The sequence below is a fragment of the Colobus angolensis genome, unplaced genomic scaffold (assembly GCF_000951035.1).
Source record: "Colobus angolensis palliatus isolate OR3802 unplaced genomic scaffold, Cang.pa_1.0 Scaffold157, whole genome shotgun sequence".
NCBI lineage: Eukaryota > Metazoa > Chordata > Mammalia > Primates > Cercopithecidae > Colobus > Colobus angolensis.
This window is the reverse complement of record NW_012114677.1, coordinates 387,495-402,599: the sequence shown is the minus strand read 5'-3', so window position 1 is coordinate 402,599 and position 15,105 is coordinate 387,495. Positions and strand designations below refer to the sequence as shown.

The 15,105-nt window shown below is 47.4% G+C and overlaps 1 protein-coding gene across 5 annotated transcripts in view; it reads left to right on the top strand.

Moving 5' to 3' along the window:
* Positions 1-15,105, top strand: part of FAM193A (family with sequence similarity 193, member A) — a 150,766-nt gene that overhangs the window by 23,602 nt on the left and 112,059 nt on the right. For 3 of the 5 annotated variants that reach the window (XM_011936751.1, XM_011936752.1, XM_011936750.1), the window contains exons 1-2: positions 11,747-11,853; positions 12,987-13,154. In XM_011936751.1, coding sequence (XP_011792141.1) covers positions 11,792-11,853; positions 12,987-13,154 — 230 coding nt within the window. In that variant the 5' untranslated portion in view covers positions 11,747-11,791. Of the gene's footprint in view, positions 1-11,567; positions 11,705-11,746; positions 11,854-12,986; positions 13,155-15,105 lie in introns of those variants that run through there. The other 2 variants (XM_011936753.1, XM_011936749.1) reach the window with 2 other exon arrangements.

Genomic DNA, 15,105 nt, shown 5'->3' with positions numbered 1-15,105 from the left:
CCTGCCTCAGCCTCCCGAGTAGCTGGGATTACAGTCATGTGCCACCATGCCCAGCTATTTTTAGTAGAGACAGGGTTTCTCCATTTTAGTCAGGCTGGTCTCAAACTCCCGACCTCAGGTGATCCTCCCTCCTTGGCCTCCCAAAGTGTTGGGATTACAGGTGTGAGCCACCATGCCTGGCCTTTTTTTCCCCCTTTTGAAACAGAGTCTCACTTTGTAGCCCAGGCTGGAGTGTAGTGGCATGATCTCGGCTTACTGCAACCTCTGCCTCTTGGGTCCCAGTTCAAGCAATTCTCTTGCCTCTCAGCCCCCCGAGTAGTGGGATTACAGGTGCACACCACCGTGCCCAGCTAATTTTTGTATTTTTAGTAGAGATGGAGTTGCACCATGTTGACAGGCTGGTCTTGAACTCCTGGCCTCGTGATCCATGTGCGTCAGCCTCCCAAAGTGCTGGGATTACAGGCCTGAGCCACTGCACCCGGCCTTCCTTAAAATTTTCTATGTAGATGATCATGTCGTCTACACATAATGTGTTTCTCCCTTTGCAGTCTGTATGTCTTCATTTTTTCTTGCACAATTCCACTGACCAGGTCTTCCTATGTGAGACTGAATAGGAGTGGTGTGAGTAGGCATCCTTCTCTTTCTCATGATCTTAGGGGAAAGCATTTTGTCTTTTATCATGTAGTATAGATCAGATTGAGGAAATTTACTTACATTTTTAGTTTGCTAAGAATTATCATTATGAATAGATACTGACTTTTGTCATACTCTCTACATCTGTTGAGATGATAACAGTTTTCCTTTTTAGTTAATGAAATAAATTATAGTGATTTTCAAAATGTTGGAAAACCTTGCATTCCTGGGATAACCCATATTTGATTGTGATGTATTATCTTTTTGCTAGGTTGCTGGATTGGATTTACTTATGTTTTGTTAAGGATTATTGTGTCTATGTTCATGAAGGATATTAGTCTATAAATTTCTTGTCTCATGTCTTTGTGTGGTTTTGATGTTAGGCTAATACTTCGTTAATAAAATGAGCTAGGATGTATTTTCTCTTTGATTTTCCGGAAAGGAAAAGTTTGTGTAAAATTGGCATTATTTCTACCTTAAGTGTTTGGGAGGATTCACCAGTAAAGCTATCTTGGTCTGAAGTTGCTTTATTGGGAAGATTTTGAACTACAAGTTCAGTTTGTTTGATAGAGGTTATCTGTTTCTTTGTTAGTGAACTGTGCTAGTTTTTGTCTTTAAGGAAAGTTGCCCATTTTATATTAAATGTTGTGACATAAAGTTGTTCAGGATATTTATTATCTTCTTAATTTCCATAGAATCTGTAGTGATTGCTTCCCTCTTCTTTTTATTCGTGATACCAGTTTTTTGAGTTTTGTCTTTTTTCCCCCTAAGACTGGCTAGATAATTTAACTGATCTTTTCAAAGAACCACGTTTTGTTTTAATTGCTTTTCCATTTTCTTTTTTGTTAATTTTGCTCTTTATTAATTTCATTCCTCTTATTTTTTATTTATTTATTTATTTTTAAGAGCAGTCAAACGAAGCAGTGGGAGTCAAGAAGGAACAAAGAAATCTGTAGTGGTTGTGAACAGTTAGTTATCAACAGCACTGCATTTGTACCAGCCTGTTTTGGTTTCTTAAGGTGGAAGTTTACATTGTTTTATCTGAGACCTTTCTTCTTTTCTAATGTGTTTAATTTTATACATTTCTTTTAAAATTTGCACCAATCACACAGGATCTATAAATTTCTGTCTAAGCATTCCTTTAGCTGCATCCCACAAATTCTGATATGTAATGGTTTTCATTCTACTCAAAATATTTTATAATTGCCTTTATGATTTGTTCATTGACCCATGTTTTGTTCAGAAGTATGTTTTTATTTTATTTTTTATTGTTTTTTTGAGACGGAGCACCTCTCTGTCACCGGGCTGGAGTGCAGTTGTGCAATGTTGGCTCGCTGCAACCTCTGCCTCCCGGGTTCAAGCAATTCTCCTGCTTCAGTCTCCCAAGTAGCTGGTACTACAGGCGTGCGCCACCACGCCCAGCTAATTTTTGTATTTTTTGTAGAGATGGGGTTTCACCATGTTGGCCAGGATGGTCTTGATCTCCTGACCTCGTGATCTGCCCGCCTCGGCCTCCCAAAGTGCTGGGATTACAGGTGCGAGCCACTGTGCTTGGCCTATTTTATTTTTTTAGACAGAGTCTCACTCTGTGCCCAGGCTGGAGTGCAGTGGCGTGATCTCAGTTCACTGCAACCTCTGCCTCCTGGGTTCAAGCAATTCTCCTGCCTCAGCCTTCTGAGTAGCTGGGATTACACGTGCACGTCACCATGCCCTACTAATGTTTGTGTTTTAGTAGAGATGGTGTTGCCCAGGCTGGTCTTGAACTCCTGAGCTTGGGCAGTCTGCCTGCCTCAGCCTCCCAAAGTGCTTGGGTTAAGGCGTGAGCCACCACGCCCAACTGAAACTTCTAAATGTAACTATGGATGATATATTTCTTTCAATTTCTACTTTATGTATTTTGAGCTTTGTTGTTAAAGTATTTACTATTTAGCACTGTTATTTCTAATTGTTGAATTAATGCCACCGTCATCATCATCAGCATCATCATCTCCCTCTTTGTTGTTACTGATACTCCTTGTTGTGAAGCAAATTTTGTCTTATACTGAGAGCCACCTAGCCTTTTTTGATTAGTGTGTACAAGGAATATGTCTTCCCAACCTTTCTTTTTAACCTCTTTATCATCTCCTGTAGCTTAGGAGCTCTTGCTTTTTTAAAGACCAGTCTGACCTTCTCTGCTAATAATTGTAGTATTTACACTCTTTCCCTTTAATGTAATTATTGATCTGTTTGGGTTTAAACATACCATCTTGCATTTTTTCTCCTATTTTTCCCATCTGTTATTTGTTACTCTTCTTTTAAATGAATTGAATTTTTTTGAAACGGGGTCTCACTCTGTCATCCAGGCTAGAGTGCAGTGGCGCGATCTCTGCTCACTGCAAGCTCCAACTCCCAGGTTTCATGCCATTCTCCCACCTCAGCCTCCCGAGTAGCTGGGACTATAGGCGCCCGCACCATGCCTGGCTAATTTTGTTTTTGTATTTTTAGTAGAGACAGAGTTTCATTGTGTTAGCCAGGATGATCTCGATCTCCTGACCTCGTGATCTGCCTTCCTCAGCCTCCCAAAGTGCTGGGATTACAGGTGTGAGCCACCATGCCCGTCCAATGAATTGAATATTTTAAGTGTCTGGGCGTGGTGGCTCTCGCCTGTAACCCTAGCACTTAGGGAGGCTGAGGTAGGCGGATTACCCAAGCTCAGGAGTTTGAGACCAGCCTGAGCAACACGAAGAAACCCCGTCTCTACTAAAATATAAACATTAGCCGGGTGTGGTGGCATGTGTCTGTAATCCCAGCTACTCAGGAGGCTGAGGCAGGAGAATTGCATGAACCCGGGAGGCGGAGGTTGCAGTGAACTGAGATTGCGCCACTGCACTCGAGCCTGGGCGACAGACTGAGACTCCATCTCATCTTTAAAATTTTTTTTAAAAATGAGTATTTTTTGATCCGTGTGTTGGTCAGAAGTATTTTTTTTTTGTTTTATTTTATTATTATTATTTTTTTGAGACAGAGTCTCACTCTGCGCCCAGGCTGGAGTGCAGTAGCGCCATCTTAGCTCACTGCAGCCTCTGCCTCTCGGGTTCAAGTGATTCTCCTGCCTCAACCTCCTACGTAGCTGGGATTACAGGCACCCACCACTGCATCCAGCGAATTTTTTTATTTTTAGTAGAGGCGGGGTTTCACCATCTTGGCCAGGCTAATCTCGATCTCCTGACCTCGCGATCCACCTGCCTCGCCCTCCCAAAGTGCTGGAATGACAGGTGTGAGCCACCGCGTCCGGCCTATGAATATTTTAAATTCTTTCATTTTGTCTCCTGTTGACCTTACTACCTATATTTCTTTTTCTTTGTTTTATAATTTTTTAGCTATGGCTTCCACTTTTCAGCCTCTACTCTCAAAGAATAGTATACCACTTCATATATAGTGTAAGTACCTCACAGTAGTACACTTGGAGCACCACCATTTCTGGTGCTAATGTAGTCGTGTATTTTTCTTACATGTATTATACACCTCAGCATACATTGTGGTGGGTTTTTTTTTTTCCCCTTGCTTTAAATAGCTAATTATCTTTTTAAAAAGACCTTATAAGTTCTTGACCCACATCTTTATCACGTGTGGTGCTCTCCATTCCTTTGTGTAGATTCACTTTTCATTTGGTATTATTTTTTCTCTATCTCAAGAACTGCCTTTAACATTTCCTGTAGGCCAAGGAAGCTTCTGTTTGAAAGCTTTTATTTTGCCTTTGTTTTAAAAAGATATTTCTGTTTGGAATTTGAGGTTGTTGGTCATTTCTTTCCTGGCCTCCCCAGTTTGTGAGGAGAAACATGTTGTCATCCTTATCTTTGCTCCTGCATGTATAAGGTGGTGACTCGTTCCTCTGCTTCTGAGATTTGCACTTTATCACTGGTTTTCAGCAATTTGACGGTGACGGGCCTCTGTGCTTTGCTTTGTGTTTAGTGTGCTTTGGGTTAATTGAACTTGTAGTGAGTGTGGCCTTATGTGTGTGAGTTTATAGTTTCATCAAATTTAGAAATATTTCAAGTATTTCTTCACATAGTCATCTTTTTTTCTGGGATGTTAGACATCTTGAGTTTGTCCTACAAATGCTTTGTCCATTTTTTCAGTCTTTTCTGTGCTTCATTTTGGATTATTTAATTAATTAATTAATTAATTTCGAGACAGAGTCTTGCTCTGTTGCCCAGGCTGGAGTGCAGTGGTATGATCTCGGCTCACTACAGCCTCCGCCTCCCGGGTTCAAGTGATTCTCCTGCCTCAGCCTCCCAGGTAGCTGTGATTACAGGTGCCTGCCACCATGTCCGGCTTTTTTTTTGAGATGAAGTTTCACTCTTGTTGCCCAGGTTGGAATGCAATGGTGTGATCTCGGCTCACTGCAGCCTCTGCCTCCCGGGTTCAAGTGATTCTCCTGCCTCAACCTCCTGAGTAGCTGGGATTACGGGCATGTGCCACCACGCCCAGCTAATTTTGTATTTTTAGTAGGGACAGGGTTTTTCCATGTTGGTCAGGCTGGTTTCGAACTCCTGACCTCAGGTAATCCGCCCACCCTCGTCCTCCCAAAGTGCTGGGATTACAGGTGTGCGCTACCGCGCCTGGCCAATTTTTGTATTTTTTAGTAGAGATGGGGTTTCACCATGTTGGTCAGACTGGTCTCGAACTCCTGACCTCAGGTGATCCACCCACCTTGGCCTCCCAAAGTGCTGGGATTATAGGCGTGAGACACCGTGCCTGGCCTGGATTATTTTTATTGCCTGTGTTCAGGTTTATTGGTGTTCTGATCTGCTTAATCTGCCAAGTCTATTTAGTGTATTTTTTTCTTTTATATCTTATTTCTCAGCTTCAGAAGTTTCATTTTATTTATTTATTTATTGACATCTTCAGTTCCTCTTCCCATCGTGTTTATTTTTCCTCTGTTTCTTGAACATATGGAATTTCTTTATAATTGCCAATTTTAGATTCTTGACTGTTAGTTGTATCTTCTCTGTTTTTTGGGGAATCTGTTTCTTTTTTTCTTTTTTATTTTTTTGAGATGGAGTCCTCGCTCTGTCACCCAGGCTGGAGTGCAGTGGTGCGATCTCGGCTCACTGCAACCTATGCCTCCTGGGTTCAAATGGTTCTCCTGCTTCAGCCTCCTGAGTAGCTGGGATTACAGGCGCGTGCCACCCTGCCCAGCTAATTTTTGTATTTTTAGTAGAGATGGGGTTTCATCATGTTGGCCAGGCTGCTCTCAAACTCCTGACCTCAGGTGATCTGCCTGCCTCTGCCTCCCAAAGTGCTGGGATTACAGGCGTGAGCCATCATGCCCGGCCTGGGGAATTTGTCTCCCTCCCTCCCTCCCTCTTTTTCTCTCTCTCTCTCTCTTTCTTTTTTGAGATAGTGTCTCTCTCTGTCACCCAGGCTGGAGTGCAATGGCACGATCTAGCAATGGCACAATCTAGTCTCACTGCAACCTCCCCTTCCTCGGTTCAAACGATTCTCCTGCCTCAGCCTCTCGAGTGGCTGGGATTGCAGGCTTGTACCTCCATGCCTGGCCAAATTTTGTATTTTTAGTAGAGACGGGGTTTTGCCATCTTGGTCAGGCTGGTCTCGAACTCCTGACCTCAAGTGATCCACTTGCTTTATCCTCTGAAAGTGCTGGGATTACAAGCGTGAGCCACCACACCTGGCCTGGGGGATGGTTCTATAGATTGACTCTTAAGAAGGAGGAAAAGCCATTGTCCTGCTTTTGGTTTTGTTTCTGGATGCTGGACATTGTGAATTTTACATTGTTAATAGTTGGATTTTGTTATTTTTCTTTTAAATTGTGTTAGACTTGGGTGAAACATGACTGAGGTTAAATCTGCATATTGTTAGTGCTATAATGGGACACATTTAAGGATTTAATATGTAGTCATCATGTACCCTGTTTTAAGACTTACCTTCATCTCCTCTCCAGGAAATGTTACTTTCAAGTTCCTGATTGCTCTTCTGAGTGTACTGCATTCCAGCCATCATCATAGGTGCTGATGTACCATAGTGAGCGAGTAGATAGGTTCTGGCTCTCATGAACTGATTTTCCAGTGTTGAAGACAGATAAAAAAACAAGAACGCGAGTAGAACACCAGGATTTCAGATAGCAGTTTAATAGGGATTAACTGGGATGTTTAGGTTGATGGGGAAGCCAGAGCTCAGGAGATGGGCACTGCACCCATAGTCAGAACAAGCACGTGTTTAACATAAAGAATAATTAACAAGTGGTGGGATGTGGTGGCTCACGCCTGTAATCAGCACCTTGGGAGGCTGAGGCAGGTGGATCACCTGAGGTCAGGAGTTGGGAGACCAGCCTGGCCAACGTGGTGAAACCCCCGTCTCTACTAAAAATACAGAAATTAGCCAGGCGTGGTGGTGGGCTCCCGTAATCCCAGCTACTTGGGGCTGAGACAGGAGAATCGTTTGAACCCAGGAGGCGGAGGCTGCAGTGAGCTGAGATCACAGCATTGCACTTCAGCCTGGGCAAGAAGAGTGCAACTCAAAGTAATTAACAAGTAGCAAGAGGTCAGCCACCCAGATCTGTAAAGTGAACGCTAAAGAGTATGGCCAGGGCAGATCTAGGGAGCAGCCACTGACGGGAGCTTAGGGACGGGACTCGAGAAAGGAACAAACTTGGAAGAGGCCCTGACATGGAGGGGGTATTGTTATGCCCCACTGGGTAGCAGAGAGGCTCCCTGAGGTCCTGCAGGCTGGGACTGAGTGCTGGAGAGTGCTTGTGTCTCAGTCTTGGAGACCACTGCACACCACTGACGAGGAGCTGCCTCGGGGTAAGAGCAAGATGAGAAAAGCACAGGAACCTGGAGGGAGACCCCTTCTTCAGTGTCCCTGTAGCACCTTCCACCCACACGACCACACATTGTACCTACCTGCTGGCAGAGGAGAAATGTTGATAGGGTGCAGCTCCTTCGTTGTAAGTGTGGTGAAGAAGGTGGATTTGGAGTTGAGAGGCCAAAAAGTCAGTTGGCTCAACTAGCCTCCCTGAGTAGGTGATCTTTTTACTGAGGCCTACCTAATGGGACAGCACTCTACAGTCTACCAGAAGCCATTCAGAGGCTCATGGGCTAAGGGTACGAGTCAAAGGGAGCAAGGGCAGTGACTTAAAAGCAGAACTTTGACCTGAGCAACCTTGAAAGCTGTGGTAAGAAATACAGTGTTTGCTCCTCTGTGTTAACAGAGGAGTGATACAGTGTTTGCTCCTAAGGAGAACAGAGGTTTTTTTTTTTTTTTTTTTGAGACAGAGTCTCGCTCTGTCACCCAGGCTGGAGTGCAGTGGCCGGATCTCGGCTCACTGCAAGCTCCGCCTCCCGGGTTTACACCATTCTCCTGCCTCAACCTCCCAAGTAGCTGGGACTACAGGCGCCTGCCACCTCGCCCAGCTAGTTTTTTGTATTTTTTAGTAGAGACGGGGTTTTACCATGTTAGCCGGGATGCCCGTCTCGGCCTCCCAAAGTGCTGGGATTACAGGGAGAACAGAGGTTTTATGTTGGGAGCTCTGTGATCTCACTCTGCCGCTGCCTGGAGAATGGATGATTAGCAGGTACATGTGGAAATAGGTGTGCCACTAGAGAGCGGCAGTGCAGCTGTGCAGGCAAGAGGTAGGTGATGATGGCTTAGACTGGGTTAGAAGCAGTGGAGGAAGAATGGGTGGATTGTGGAGGTATTTAGGATTGAGGTGGAGTGGACAGCTTTGCTGTTAGATGGCTGTGGGATGGAGGAGACTGGGAACCTTGCTTGTTGAAGGGAATGGACCCGCTTAGGAAACAGCCTCCTCTACCACTGCCCTCTCCTTGTCCTACCATGCCTCATCAATCAGAACTCCATCCATGGCCTTCCAGCCACTTTTGGTATGGGAGTAGCCTCATTTTCAGGTACTCAGGTCCAGTCTACATAAAAACCTAAATGTGGCTGAGCATGTTGGCTCACACCTGTAATCATAGCACTTTTGGAAACGAAGGCAGGTGGATCACTTGAGCTCAGGAGTTTAAGACCAACCTGATCAACATAGTGAAACCCTGTGTCTACCAAAAATACAAAAAGTTAGCCAGGCATGGTGGCGCACGCCTATGGTCCCAGCTACTCAGGAGGCTGAGGTGAGACGATTGCTTGAGCGTGGGAGGTGGAGGTTGCAGTGAGCCGAGATTGCACCACTGCACTCCAGCCTGGGTGATAGAGCGAGACCCTGTCTCCAAAAAAAAACCAAAAACAAAAGAAACCTAAATGTCTCATCTAATTAATCCAAAGCCTCTTTCCCTCAAGTTAAGTGGTGGCAGGAGTCCCCACGGGCAGAGGGCGGTGGTGTATGTCCTGCCTCCTTATGCCTGCCCTGTTCCTCCAGGATGGAGAAGGGGCTCTGGAGTGGAGACTTGGGGGTCTTTGTTCACTTCTGGGTTGTCTCGGGTTCTTTTTGGCCCACTAGCACTAGGTCTGTGGTCCTAATGGGTGGCCCAGTGGTTGCTGGCTCTTTCTTAGGGGAGACTGCTGTAGTGTGCTCAGGCTGCTGCAACAAAATACCACGGGCTGGGCTGCTTATAAACAGCGGACATTTATATCTTATAGTCTGGAGGGCTGGAAGGTCTAAGATCAAGGTGCTGGCACATTGATGCCTGGGAAAGGCTGAGCGTTGGTTCATAGCTGGTGCCCTCGCTGTCCTCATGTGGTGGAAGGATGTGACAGCTCTCCGGGGCCTCCTTTATAAAAGGACATTAATCCCATTCACGAAGACGCCGTCCTCATGACCTAATCACTTCCTAAAGTCCCCACTTCTGATACATTACCTTAGGGGTTAAAATTTCAACTTATGAACAGGGGCGGGCGGGAGCACAAACATTCAGAACAGAGCAAAACATTCAGACCTTTGGGCACTTCTGAGACCTTGGTAGGGACTTCATGCTGGACTGTCTGGTTGAGTCACTGTGTGGCACAACCAGCCTGCCCCCCTCCCCCTACCACTGCCATCCCACACTCTGCCCCCCTTCCCTCAGGGTGTAATTCTGGGGTCAGCTTCCCAGCAGGGCCTGTTTGGGGTGGGATTCTTTCAGGATGACACAAGCTCTTGCCCTTCTGTGTGCTGGTGGCAGCTGAGCTAGGTCCCCTGCTGTCTTAATCCTCTGCCCACTTCGCAGTGCTCAGGCTTTTCTGCTGCAGGTGTTTTCTGCAAGGCTGCACCAGTGTCTTTGTGTCCCAACTCCACAGCACCCACCACAGGCCCTTAGGAGTTTCCTTGTGCTTGGCTCAGCAGCAGACTGTGGTGGTGCGAGCCTCTGAACAGACCTGGCCAAGTCCAGCCCAGGGTGAGCCCCAGGCTCCTTGCCATAGGCCACCACCTGTCTCTCTGAGGGCTTGTCTCAGTGGCTTCATGCTTGATTGGGGGAGGGGTTGGTAAGGAGAGCACACTTTTCCTTGTGGAAAGCAGAGTGGAAATAGTGCAATACTCATGACTTAGGTGAATTCCTTTCTGGAAGTCTCTCTTGTGGCTGTGATTCTCTTCCTCAGGCTGTGGGGATCAGGGGGACGCAATGATTATGGAGCTGGCAGCCCCTATCGTGAGCCTGGGGAAGCCTTTCTAGCACCCTGCATCACCCTGTGGGCACCCTCAGCTCTGAGACCTGAGCCCCTTTTCTCAAGGAGCAGAGTCCTTCTCAGGACCTGTTCTAGAAGGAGCCCCGGTGCCGGATGGGTGGGTGACTGAGCAGGAGGAGGAACCTAAGGTTATGTTGTGTTTCTCTAGTTGTTGGTGAAATCTTTTCGGTGCTTACTGTTGGGCATGGGACATAGGAAGGTCTTTGCCCAGTGTTCTCTCTCTTTTTTTTTGAGACAAAGTCTCGCTCTGTTTCTCAGGCTGGAGTGCAGTGGCGCAATCTTGGCTCACTGCAACCTCTGCCTCCCAGGTTCAAGCGATTCTCCTGCCTCAGCCTCCTGAGTAGTTGAGATTACAGGTGTGCACCACCACGCCTGGCTAATTTTTATATTTTTAGAAGAGATGGGTTTCACCACATGGGTCAGGCTGGTCTTGAACTCCTGACCTCAGGTGATCCACCTGCCTCGGCCTCCCAAAGTGCTGGGATTACAGGCGTGAGCCATTGTGCCCAGCCAAGTGTTCTCTTAAGCCTCCTTGTTCCTCAGTCAGAGCAGGCAGTGCAGGCTATGGGATTCCCCAGGACGGAGAGGCCTCTGCCCCAGCTGCTTGATGTTAGGCTCAGAGAGGCCACTAGGTTTCTACCAAGTGCTGTCTCAGGCGACCAAGGGCACCAGAGGTGCCCACTGAAGTGATCATCATGTGTGCTGATTAGGACACTGGGAGTAAAACTGTTCGTTTTTAAATTTAATATCAATTGATTTTTATACTTTAAAAAAAACTTTAAATAGAGACGAGGTCTTGCTGTGTTACCGAGGCTGGTCTCAAACGTCTGGGCTCTTCAAGTGGTCCTCCCATCTTGGCTTCCCAAAGTGGTGGGATTACAGGTGTGAATCACCATGCCGAGCCGAATTGTTTCCTTTTTGTGTGCATGTGTCTGTGTGACAGTGTCTCTGTCACCCATGCAGAAGTGCCGTGGGGCATGATCACGGCTCACTATAGCCTCAACTTCCCAGGTTCACGTGATCCTCCCACCTCAGCCTCCTGGGTAGCTGGGACTACAGGCAGGCTCCGACACGCCTGGTCTATTTTTTGTATTTCTTGTAGCAGTGGTGTTTCACCATGTTACCCAGTGATCCACCCACCTCAGACTCCCAAAGTGCTGACATTACAAATGTGAGCCACTGCATCCAGCCAAGATGTTTCTTTTCAATGTCTAGGTTTTACAGTTTTTTTTAAAGGCATTTTCCTGAGCAGTTAATAAAAAATTGATGCCTTGAACATTTTAACATAACTGGTCTATTCTGTTCTCTTTTTAAAGCAGAGCCAAGATTTTCTTCTTCACTCCTCGCTTGGTGGCTCCCAGCCGGAGGCCGGCAGTGGTGGGAGGCTCGCTCTGGGTGCACAGACGCTGCCTTCGGACACCGCATGCTCGTGCGAGGCCTGCAGTGAGCGCAGGTATGTGACGTGTGTGCCACGTTGCTCACACCTGTCCACAGTGACGTGCAGACCTGCATATTGGAGCTGGACCGAGAAACTGGGCTAATGGGACAGACAGCAACAAGAGTAAGGCGATTGCTTCACTATTGTGAGAAAGAACCAGATGAGTAAGACAAAAACTCCCGCTCTTGAGGAACTGGCACTAGGAAGCATCCTCACAACAAGAGGAGGAGTCCTTAAATAATCAGAATCTAAGAGCAGCCTCAGTGAATGAGAGGAATGATGGGGGTGGGCCTGACTGGCTGCTGCTGAGTGGCTGAGGGGAGAGCCCAGGAGCTCATCTTTTTTTTTTTTGAGATGGGGTCTGGCTCTGTCCTCCAGGCTGGAGGGCAGTGGCGTAATCTCGGCTCACCACAACCTCCGCCTTCCAGGCTCGAGTGATTCTCCCACTTCAGTCCCAGTATCTGGGACTACAGGTGCGCACCACCATGTGGAGCTAATGTGTATTTTGTAGGGATGGGGCTTTGCCATGTTGCCCAGGCTGGTCTCAAACTCCTGGACTCAAACAATTAGTCCGTCTTCACCTCCCAAAGTGCTGGGATTACAGGCATGAGCCACCATGCCCGGCCCGGGAGCAGATCTAAAAATGCTCTGTGCTCTGGCTCAGGAAGGAATGCATGTAGCCAAGTGGGGGCCAAAGGGTGGGGGCAAGGCTGCCCATTAGGTACCTTGGAGGTGAAGGCCAGATCAGCAGTGGGGATGTGGGTACCGTTATTATGGACGGTAGCCACAGATGCTCCTGTCATCTGTGCAGTGGCTAAGCTCTTTTTTTTTTAGACGGAGTCTCGCTCTGTCGCCCGGGCTGGAGTGCAGTGGCCGGATCTCAGCTCACTGCAAGCTCCGCCTCCCAGGTTTACGCCATTCTCCTGCCTCAGCCTCCCGAGTAGCTGGGACTACAGGCGCCCGCCACCTCGCCCGGCTAGTTTTTTGTATTTTTTAGTAGAGACGGGGTTTCGTCGTGTTAGCCAGGATGGTCTCGATCTCCTGACCTCGTGATCCGCCCGTCTCGGCCTCCCAAAGTGCTAGGATTACAGGCTTGAGCCACCGCGCCCGGCCGTGGCTAAGCTCTTAACGCAGAGTGCACCCTGGGAGCTGTGCTGGGGATGCCATCACCCTGATTGCCGGCTCCTGGGAGCTGGGCAAGGTACAACAGTCTGGGAGGTCCTCTGAGGACAGTGTGCTAGGTGAGGAAGGGCAGCAGATTGTGGTGAGTTTCTAACCTTCCTGTGTTGTCTCACAGAGAAATTTCGGCAGAGGCGGACCGGGAACCTCAGCAGCTGCAGAACTACTGGTCAGAAGTGCGCTACACGGTGCGCTGCATCTACCGCCAGGCAGGGACCCCGCTGGCAGATGACCAGGACCAGTCTCTGGTGCCTGACAAGGAAGGAGTAAAGGAGCTCGTGGATCGGTACATACCACCCCTTCCTGTTGTGGCCCTGTGCAAACCCCTGCCCTGCCCGCTGCGCTTGGAGCCACTCCTTTCAGGATGGGCTTTCCTTACAGTGCTCAGCTGGGCTTGCTCAGCCTTTGGTGCCTGTCGAGTCTGCAGCAGATGGACTGGCAAAAGTGAACCCCCTAGGCCAGACATCTTGAATTTTTCTGATTCCGATGAAACGCTATTGCCTGTGTAATTACACAAGAAATGTTTCTGTCACTTGTTTGTGTGAAGACTGATGATAATACCTGCCTTTCTGAGTCCCCCTGTGCCAGGGATGATGCAGAGTACTTTTACAAGCACTCTTGCCTTTATCAACCCAAGGAGAAAGGCAGAGTTAGCCCATTTACGAAGTGAGAAAATGGGGCTCTGTGAGGTTGGGTAGCTCGTGTATGTGCCTGTGGCTCATGAGGCCGAGACAGCCGAGGCGTGCCTGGCTGTGTGGCTGTTTGTCTTGATGCCGCAGCCATTCTTTAGCAGATACCTTATGCTCAGTAACCACACAGAATTTGAGGTGGCCATAATTTTTATTATTCCTTTGATGTAACTTTTTTTTTTTTTTCTTTGAGACGGACTCTTGCTCTGTCACCCAGGCTGGAAGGCAATGGTGTGATCTCAGCTCACTGCAACCCCCACCTCCTAGGTTCAAGCTATTCTCATGTCTCAGCCTCCCGAGTAACTGGGATTACAGGTGCCCACCACCGTGCCCAGCTCATTTTTGTATTTTAATAGAGACGAGGTTTCGCCATGTTGGTCAGGTTGGTCTCAAACGTAATCCACCTGCTTTGACCTCCCAAAGTGCTGGAATTACAGGCGTGAGCCACTGTGCCCAGCAACATAACGTATTTTTATGTTTTTTGAAATGTTTCAAATGAAAGCAACAGATTTGAGATGGCCATTTCGTGGGTTGATTCTCATTTGGGTTTCTTTCTCACATTTTGAATGCATCACATTTGGGAGAGGTTTGTTTTTTTTTTCTGCCTCCCCTCAGAGTCTCACTCTGTCGCCCAGGCTGGTGTGCAGTGGTTGTAATCTCAGCTCACTGCAACCTCTGCCGCCTGAGTTCAAGTGATTCTCCTGCCTCAGCCTCCTGAGTAGCTGGGATTACAGGCGCCTGCCATTGTGCCCAGCTAGTTTTTCTATTTTTAGTAGAGATGGGATTTCACCGTCTTGGCCAGGCTGGCCTTGAACTCCTGACCTTGTGATCCACCCACCTCGGCCTCCCAAAGTGTTGGGATTACAGGCGTGAGCCACCGTGCCCAGCCGGGAGTTTTATAAAGTGATGTTTGCTGTGCAGATTTTATCCTGGAGGCAAGGATAGTGATTAGCCGTAGATTAGGTTAACTCATTGAATTCAGCCAAGTATGTTCAGGGTTTGACCTGTGAACCACCGGTATTGCAAGAGGTCTTTCTCTGTGGTATGTGCTTTTATTAGAAGTTAGGTTTCCAGCCAAGCATGGTGGCTCACATCTGTAATCCCAGCACTTTGGGAGGATTTCTTGGGCCCAACAGTTCAAGACTAGCCTGAGCAACATAGTGACTTGTCTCTACACAAAATAAAAAAATTAGCCAGGTGTAATGAAGCACAGTTGTGGCCTCAGTTGCTTGGGAGGCTGAGGCAGGAGGAGCTGTCAAGCTCAGGAGTTCAATGCTGCAGTGAGCTAGGATCGCTCCACTGCACTCCAGCCTGGGCAACAGAGTAAAACCCTGTCTCCAAAAACAAAAACAAAGAAACAACAAAGGAAGTTAAGTTTCCTAGTGAGTATTAGGAAAAAATGTATAACCTTCACATCAAACCTATGACTTCACAGATTATTAACATTGCAACTTTAGTACCTTAGAGTAGCAGCCAGTGTGTGGTTGATGTGCCAGTATCTGTTGGATGTATGTGTGAGTTAGTGAATGAGCTTCCATAGCATCTTCA